We start from the raw sequence: 9,364 nt of genomic DNA on the forward strand, positions 1-9,364 counted from the left end.
CGTTTACCAACCAGTTTATTTCTCTTTTCTCAGCAACAAAGAGCAAAATGACCTTCAAAAACTCTAAAAATGCTCTCGACTTTTTTCTTCAGTAAAAAGTTGCTGAATATTTATTATTTATTAGGAAATTAAAATTAAAAGAAAAGTTTATGAATCAAGAAGAGTTAAATTTGTCACTGAAATTCTTGCTCTAAACAATCATAAAAGTTTCCCAGATTCATTCTTGAACTGCAGTCTGGGGCCACGGAGAATTATTCTAAGGGCCACAAACGGCCCCTGGACCACACGTTGGACACCGCTGGTCTACATTAAGTCAGGATTTTAAAATTGTTGGACAATTTTTAAAATCTGAGACCCAAAACACAACGATCTGAAATCTTAGCTAAAGGAAAAAACTAAAAAAAACAACTTTCACTGCAAAACATTAAAATCTTCACAAAACGTCTCGAAAGGAAACAGAACAAAGATGGCCGACCGGGAAGAAGCAAAAAGACGTTAATATGAGGAATTGATTAGTTAAATAAACTAGCCATTGATTCATCAGTAAAACAAATGATTTATACTGTTGGGTTGGAAATAATAATAAGCTGCTAACGAGCTGCTGACGAGCTGCTGACGAGCTGCTGACGAGCTGCTGACGAGCTGCTGACGAGCTGCTAACAAGCTGCTAACGAGCTGCGCTGCTTTAATGAGGTTGTTTATAACAACCCTATTAAAGGTTGTCATAAACCTTTAATAGGTAAAGTTTGGGGAATATTCCTGATTTATTAATCAGTTTATATAAAATCCATAAAAGAAAAAGTCGTATTTTAGTAACTTGTAGCATTTTGATCCCAACATCAGCTGGGATGGACGAGACCGAAAGAAAATATAAATTCATAAAAATCTGGAGAAATAAAGATTTAACAGAATCAGAACATATTAATTATGAAACAAATATTTTAAAAAATTAATAAAACAAAACCTTTTTATTATAATTTGGCACTTTTTGTCTCTTTTTTTTATAAATGGTGAAGCTTAGAGTTTCTCAATGTTTCCTTAATTTCTTCAGTTTACAGTAAAACTGAACTAAAAGTTTTGAAACATCAAGTTTTCCTGATTTCTCAACATTAAACCAACAACTTTACAGTTTTACATCAATAAAAAAACCCAGACATGGAAATTTACCACATTATTTAACTCAGTTTATCATCATGAAGCGATAAAGTTTATTCAGAAACAACACGGTCATGATGGGGTTAAACGTTTCAACACTTCATCACAAAAACACTGGAGTACAGCAGAAACCAACAGTAAAAACATTATAAATAGAAACATGAATCTGATCATGTGAACATAGAAACAGGTTCTGTACATCTGTGCAAAAATATCCTCCTCAGGGAGGTAAAAAGCCTCGTTCAAGTTTAAAAATAAATATTTGCTCAACACGTTGATCCTTCTTAACCCGTCAACAGGAAGTTCTTTCCCCAGTCCTCCATGTTGTTTTATTACTGAACCTGATTTACGTTGTTTACTGTAATATCCTCAACCTGCAGTGAAATCTGACTGCATGTTAAACAGTCCTTGGTGGTAAAGGGTCGATTCGCCTCCTGGCTGAAAGTTTGTGATTAAATGTCGATGAAAACACAAAACAAACGGCTTCATCAGAAAACTTCATCTCAAAACTGAGTTTTATTTACATAAAGTAAAAAAATCACTTCACGATGTGAAGCTCTGAAACACTGAAACGATTTCAGTCATGAATCTTCTGCTTCCTGATTGGTTTTCTATAAAAGAAGCAGACATGTTGATGCTGCGTTGCTCTCCATCAGGAAAAGTTTCAACCAAAAATCTGCAACATTAAACATAAAGCAAACACATTTAATATGTAAATATTAGGGCAGGTGTTTATGGGAACCAACAAAGACTAAAACTAAATTTATTGTGGTTAGTCCTGCGTGGAAAAGCCTGTAGTTAGCTTCATGCTAGCTGCTGCAGCTACATGTTAGTTAGCATGTATGGCATTATTTACGTTGATTCTGTTTTTATTTCACTACTTAATGTTTGAAAAGTGACTTTTAGACATTTCTGTCAAACCAGAAGCTTCGACTCTTCGATGCTAAGCTTGTTTTGCCAAATTTAGAAAAACTTTGTGCTCTTTGTTAGCTAACTGCAACCAGAAACTCCATCCAACTTTTACATAAGTCGTCAGTCATTCAGTTATTTTCATGACTGTTTGATATCTTTTATGATTTTTCTAAAATCACTATTTAAGTTTGATACAGATTTTTTTGTCTTTTTCATTTTTACAATGTAAACCAATAACAATTCTTCAACTGCTAGCATGCGGACGCTAACATTCTGAAAACTGTCCCCAAACAAGTTCTTCTTAATTTTAAATACATTTTAAAATAAAAGCAGTGTAAACAGTCAGTTCAAGGAAAATGTGAAACAAATATGCTAGTTAGCTTGTAGCTAACTTCACATCAGCTGCTGCCTGATAGCTACAAGCTAGTTGCTGTAGTTTTTGTCATGCTAGCTTCTGTATCAGCTGCTAGTTAGCTGCTGCAATAAGCAGGTTTTTGTATTTGAGCTAAATGTGTTTGAAATGTGGATTTAACTGCCAGAGCTCAGACAGGAACAGCTCATTATGATGAAATTTACATTTCATTAAAACCAAAATAAACTGGAACTGGATGTAAGGTTAATCTTTTTAAAAGAGGAAACGTTCTTTTAAAGTACAGATTCTGCTCCAGTATTTCTGAAATATTACAAATACTTCAGCTAGATAATCAGTTTTTCAGCCACAGAGTCCATATAATTAAAGGATGCTAAGATCCTAAAGCTAATGCTAATCTGTAAAAAAGTTCAGTGGAATAAATACAGTTGTAGATTAAAGCTCAGTATGAAAAACTAATTATTTTTGTATTAAAGTAAGTGTACTTTTTTTCAGAGCATCATTAAATATCCCTCCAGGATTTTATGATTGTTCTTGTTAGTTTTTGTTTTGCAGTCAATAATCGATGGGCTCTTTGCACCTACGGCGTTGACGTCACATCTCCAGGAGCCGATGCGGCTCACTTGTTCCCGCTTTGAGTTACCATGACAACTAGAAAAGACAAAGTCGTATTTCAGACGCAGATAAAGCAATGCTATGAACATTGCTGTCTTCCTAATATAATGGGCTTTTAAGTTTTCGTTAATTTCCAAGCGATCCTGAATTAAGAAGATGGCTTGTAAATATCTGTCGCTACCAGCTAACGCCGCACAGCAAAGTTTGCAGCCTTCACTTCACTCCGGATCAGCCTAAAACTACCGGGGACACGGATGGTAAATAAAGGAGCCTCCCTGAGTTATTTCCATGGAATCACTTCTGTATTCAGCCTGAAAGAGTTTATGGGAACGAGAGAGCAGACCAGAGCCAGACAGCCGAGCAACTGATCCGCCTGTACATCCTGCTGTAAACACCGTCCTATCTGAGCTCTGAACAAGAAACATGCAAAGGTAATAAAACGAAATAACACGGAGACATGAAGCAACACGGTCATATTTTTCTAAAAGCAGCAACTTTGAACCTGAACAGCTGAACCAGATCTCTGACACCAGAGCTGCGCTACTGTTAAGCTATGAGGCTTGTTGAGCTTTATCAGGCTTCGGAAGTAAAAAGTCCGAACCGGAACCTCCCCGTTAGTCTGTGACACTAACGACAATAAACACACATAATATACTTGAAAATAAGATAAATACATTGTCCGTTAGAATGTTTAGATACTTAAATAGCACATTTTACAAGAACAATGTCCGAGAATATTGCCTACTAGCATAAGCTAAAGTTAATGTTAGCCACAAAGTTTAAGAAAGTAAAAGTGACCTTCGTGTCAGTGAACGTATAACGAGGCGAACATCTTAAAACATTTCTCCAGCTTGTTGGGCTTCAGATCGATGTTCATCATCAGCCCTGCAGCTCCTGGTGGAAAAGGCCATTTTCTACAGATCAGAAACAACCGAACCAGAAGCTGACGTGCAAAGAGCCCATTAGAAATATTTGTGCAGAATTTAGTGACATCCACTAAATGTCACTAAATGTGGGTACTGCAGTGGCAGTACCCACTGCCACTGCAGGTGGCAGTGGGTACTGCCACCTGCAGGTGGGAGGTAGCATCATTTAAACAACGCTTTTGACTACTTTTGTAGGAAATTTACAGTAAAGTCATAATTTTGTTGCAGGATCAGATAAATTTGCGTGAATTTCCAAGAAACCACATAAAACTGGAGGAGCAGATTATTTAAATGTCGTAGAAATCTCCATGCAGGACTGAGAAACATTTATAAAAACTGGAGCAGTAGCTTATAGTGACAACAGAAAACAAGCAAATCATTAATTTCATACAGTCAACAATGAGCTTACAGTTTAGTCCTGTTTGAAACATGACAGAAAAATTCAGCATCGATCCAAAAATCCATAAAAGATCCTCTTAAAACTGACTTAACCCTCAGTTTGAACCCAAGAATCTTTAAAAACGTTAAAGAGGCCAAATCTGAAACCAAACTGGGTTCATCGTATCTATTTATCTGCTTTATTCTAAACAGAACCTGACGCCTCACTTCACTTCTAAAAAGTCTAATTTAGCTCCTAATTCCAGTATTTCCCTTCAAACCGTTCGTCTATAAAATAAAATCTACCGGCTGCAGGTTCGTAGTTCAGCTCAGAAAATATTTTCTGGATAAAATGAGAATAAAAAACTTTTACCTGCTCAGCCACAAAACCCCAACAGTCTGAATAAATTTACATCCATGAATATTTTCATGTAGAAAGATTGAAAAACATGTTTTCCCCCAAAAGAGGTTACATAAACCTCTGATCAAATTTGATGATAAATGCAAGTCGGTCATTTTAACCGATTCCAAACCAGAAACTGGAGGTGAAAAGTTTAAATGTTTGTTTTTTAACATGAAGAAACGTTTTTGTTAAAAACTGATAAAACTGCAGAGAAGATTTCAAATATCATGAACATATGAAGAGAAAATGACAGTTTATGATGGATTTGGATGAAAACTGTTAAAATAAGGAAATTAAAACATTTTTACAAAGTTTTTTGTTTCCATTTTGGAAAATTGTCTTCAAACTGCAGAGTTTTTATTTTCATGTTTCTTCAGTTTTAATCCTTAAAATGTTGAAATAAAATCTCCTGTCAGGAAAACCAAACGGTCGGATAAATCCCAGGAGCCGTTTTAAAGGATCCCAAACCGGAAACGTTTCGTCTGGCTCCGCCTCCGCTGCGATCCGATTGGCCGACGGCTCCTCACCTGTCCAGGTGTCGTCCAGGTGTCGTCCCGCTCAGCAGCTGGAGTCCTCGCTGCCGGTTCCAGACTTGGCGGCGGCTCCGGTCGCCACGGCGATCTGGCAGCCGTTGGTGACGTGGCTCATGACCTTCTGCTTGAGCTGGGCCACCTGCTGCCGCAGCATGGCGGCGGTGGACGCCAGGTCCGAGTTCTGGCTCTTCAGGACCTTCACCTTCTCCTCCAGGCGGGAGATCCGCTCCAGCTTCCGCTTGCGGCACTTGGACGCGGCGATGCGGTTGCGCAGCTTCTTGCGCTCGGCTTTGATTCGCTCCTGCGTCTCCAGGTCGATGGGGGACAGGGACGGCGGGGACGCGGGGTCACCGGGCAGGTGGGGGACCTCGGGGACGGTCTGAGGGGCGTCCGGGCCGCGGCCGTGGGTCTGCGGGCCGCCGCCGTACCCCATCTGCCCCCCGGCGTAGGGCATCTGCCCCGGGGTGTAGCTGCTCAGGTTGGTGTAGACGGGCATGTCTCCGCCGGACATCAGGTTCCTCTGGTAGGACGCAGACGGGGACACGTGTCCGCCGCCCACCAGCTGGTTCTGCTTGTGCAGGTCGGCCAGCGCCTTGACGAAGCCGTCGGCGAAGCCCTCCTGCTCGTTGGTGGCCTGGCTGCGGTACAGGAAGGGGTTGGCGGCGCTGGAGGCGGGGCTTGTGGACACCAGGCCCTGATTGGACTGGATGATCAGGTGCTCCAGGTCCGGGGACGCCAGCTTCAGCAGGTTCATGTCCGCCGCCGCGGACGAAGAGCCGGGCGCCATCAGGGCGCTGCTGCCGGGAAGGCCCAGGTTGCCGTGGTTACCGCTCCTTCCTGCCGCGGCGCTGCCTCCGCCCAGGAAGTGGTGGCCGCCGCCCATGGACGCCGCCTTCTTGCTCATCAGCATCTTCCCGCCCGGGTAGCGCTCGTACTCGGCCACCTGGCTGAAGCTGGGCGCCGCCGGCGCGTCGTCGTGGTAGAACGGGGTTTCCATGGCAGCCGTCATGGACAGGGAGGGGCCGGAGAGGAGAGCCGCATAATCCGATTAACCTGAACGCCTCAGCAGATCCCCGTTGACCTGACGTCAGCAGGATGAAGAGCTGCAGAGGAAACAGAACCGTCAGCAGAACCTACAGAACCGGCATCAACAGAACCAACAGAACCATCAGAACCAACAGAACCATCAGAACCAACAGAACCATCAGAACCGTTCTCTACTCGTTCAGCATCCTGAAATCCTGGTTTTTCATTTTCTGCTAAAAACAAAACCAGGTCTGGAAAAGATGGAAGGTTTTCTACAGAAATGTAACTTTGACGTGTTTCATTCATTATTATTCTCTAATTTAACCATCTGATCAACACATTTGTTGCTAACAGGAAGTAGCAGTTGCTAAGCAGCATGAACCACATCTCTGGCGCCTCTGGTAAGGCACAAAGGATGAGCAGATCTAGCTAATAAGTGAAATATCATGTCTGCTCCTGGATGTAGAGCTGTTAGCATGTCAGTCTGCAGTCAGAGGCCTCTTCACATTTACTGTGACACTGACTGCTACTGGATTCCAAAAGGATTCGGAATTGGATCAAACGTTTTCAGATGAAAGCAGAGTTTCATCCATCCCATAATGAGCTGCAGCGTCGGCTGAGGTTTCCCTCGAGGCGACGGACTCGGCTCCACTTCCACTGCAGGATTTTCTTCCTGCCGCCGATCCGACGTTTTGTTTCCTGAAATGTCGGATTCTCCTGAAGTGGCGATGAAACGCGGTGAGACTGGCACTTCCTGTCTGGAGCACAGCACCTTTCCCATCCAGAACCAGGAGGAGGAATCCAGGAAAACCCAGGAAAACTAAGGAAAATCCAGGAAAACCTCCAGAACCCCAGGAGGAGCTATGAATCCCTTCTGACTTTCACCTGGAGAGTTTCACCTGCTGCGTCTCTGTGACCCAGATGGACGGAGGAAAACGTTCTGAAGTGTGCGGCTGACATTTATTTTGGTTTCTGGACAATGAGCCGTTGTTAGCAAAGCCTTAAAAAATAAAAACCAAAAACTGAGAAACTTTGTTGGGTTTTGCTGTGATAGAAATAATGATAAACTGAAAAAAGCCACAATAAAAACTGTAAAGTGTGGCATGCATGTATACTCAGCCTTTACTCTGATGCCCCCAAATAAAATCTAGTGCAAAAAGTAAATTAAACGTTTAATGTGAATGTAGCTGATCTGAAAAAAAGGTCTTAATATCCAGCCAGAGGTATTAAATGTCTTAGATCAGAGCTGATTCATGTAACGGCCTAGTCAAAGTCTAGAGTTGAGTCTGTAGAAGGGTTTTAAAACTGATGTTCTCCCTCCAACCCGACTGAGATGGAAACGTTTTAAATTAAAGATTCAGACTGCAGAAGTTTAAAGCTGACTAAATATAAATGTACTCCACACTTTTCAGAGTTTATTTATAAAAATTGTTGAAAACTATTTAAAATATTTTCCTTCTGTTTCATGATCATTTTCTGTCACATAAAATCCAAATGAAACAAACTGAAGCCAGAAAAAGGATAAAAAGTTAAAATCATGTTCCAGGTTCCTGTTTGATCAGAAAAAATGAAAACAAATATCTAAAGAGTCTTCACGTGTTTTTATAACAAAGACAATAAAAAGGTAACAAATCTGAGTTTTTACTGTAATTTAAAGGCCATCGTTACTGATCGGTGCCCTCTGGTGGACAGATGAGGCAACAGCAGCTGAACGCTCTCGGGTCCGAACCGGACTCTTTCCAAAGGACGTTTCTGTTTTATTTACTTTATATTTAAAATAAAAAGTGTTTTACTTTGATAATCAGAAACGCTCTGAGTTAAATACAGTAAATATGATAAATAAATGAGTCACTGAAACGAGATTTAAAGATGTTTCTACAGAAAATAAGAGAGAAATACCAAATAAATCTGAATAAAACTGTTAAATGTTTCAGTTTCTGGTTAAAACATGAATAATAAATTAAAAGCTGCGACACAAATCATCCACAGTGGATTAAAATAAATCTGCGTTTCTCGTTTTTTCATTAAAAAGCGCTCAAGTTGCCGTGAAGTTCAGCGGCACCGACACCGACAGAGTCATCATCCGGACTCACCTGCAGAACCTCCGCGGGCCGCCGAACCGGTACCGGAGCGGAAAAAACCCCGGAGAGACGAGAAGGAAGAGAGGAGAGGAGGGAGCCGGAATAATGTTTGATAATCTGAGAGAGAGAGAGAAAGAGAGAGAGAGAGAGAGAGAGAGAGAGCGGGGTGAGTCAGAGTCAGACTGAACACACACACACACACACACACACACACACACACACAGACACACACACACACACACACACACACACACACACACTCCCAGCGTGACTCACCATGATGTTTTCTCTTCATTTACACATTTATAGTGAAGTTCAGGTTAAATGTCAGATTTTCTCTCTGAGCCTGAAAATGAACTAAAATATCATCAGAATCATTTTAATGTTTATTAAAACCCAGAAGAAGTTCTGTTACGATGCGCTGCAGGAACCAAGCGGAGCGTTCAGGCATTTCAGCGGAAAGTTGAGTGGAAGGAGAAACTGTGGGACAAGAAGTCAGAACTTTAAGAGACGACTTTAAGAGACGTGAAAACACAGATGAAGCTACACCTGAACCAGAACCTTCTGAACCAGAACCGGACTGTTGTTCAGTCCAAATTGTTTTTTTAGATTTTATTCCTGAATCGAGGTCTCAGCGTCTGGAGGAAGAGCAGAAAGAACCAGAATCCAGAGTGAAGCTTCATCACTGGTTCTGCTGGTTCTGGTCCACTGGGTTTTCTGAATCCCAGTCCACCAGAACATTTCAGAGTTTCATGATGTTCATGATTTGAAGCTGGACCTCAGACCAAACCAAACTGCTAAATGTACCAATAATTAATTCAGAATTGCAATCTTGGTGAGTTATAGTCGATGGAAACGCAGCTGGAGTGAAACCAACCTGTTCCCCTCCTGGCCTGTGGGGGCGCTGCACCAAGAACCACTGAAGGAAACGACACAAAAACCTCTGAAGACGCTGAGAGCAACTT

General features: G+C 41.6%; 1 protein-coding gene across 1 annotated transcript; it reads right to left on the minus strand.

The window, feature by feature from the left end:
- Window positions 1-1,171: 1,171 nt before the first annotated feature.
- june (JunE proto-oncogene, AP-1 transcription factor subunit) lies at window positions 1,172-8,547 on the minus strand. Its single transcript, XM_014998389.2, has 2 exons — window positions 8,412-8,547; window positions 1,172-6,395 (listed from the first exon to the last, which is right to left on the minus strand). The coding sequence occupies exon 2, from the start codon at window positions 6,299-6,301 to the stop codon at window positions 5,318-5,320; it is 984 nt and encodes a 327-aa protein (XP_014853875.1). The 5' UTR covers window positions 6,302-6,395; window positions 8,412-8,547; the 3' UTR covers window positions 1,172-5,317.
- Window positions 8,548-9,364: the final 817 nt, after the last annotated feature.

This window comes from Poecilia mexicana, unplaced genomic scaffold (assembly GCF_051168715.1).
Source record: "Poecilia mexicana isolate PSO_F unplaced genomic scaffold, ASM5116871v1 scaffold_12, whole genome shotgun sequence".
In the NCBI taxonomy this organism is placed as follows: domain Eukaryota; kingdom Metazoa; phylum Chordata; class Actinopteri; order Cyprinodontiformes; family Poeciliidae; genus Poecilia; species Poecilia mexicana.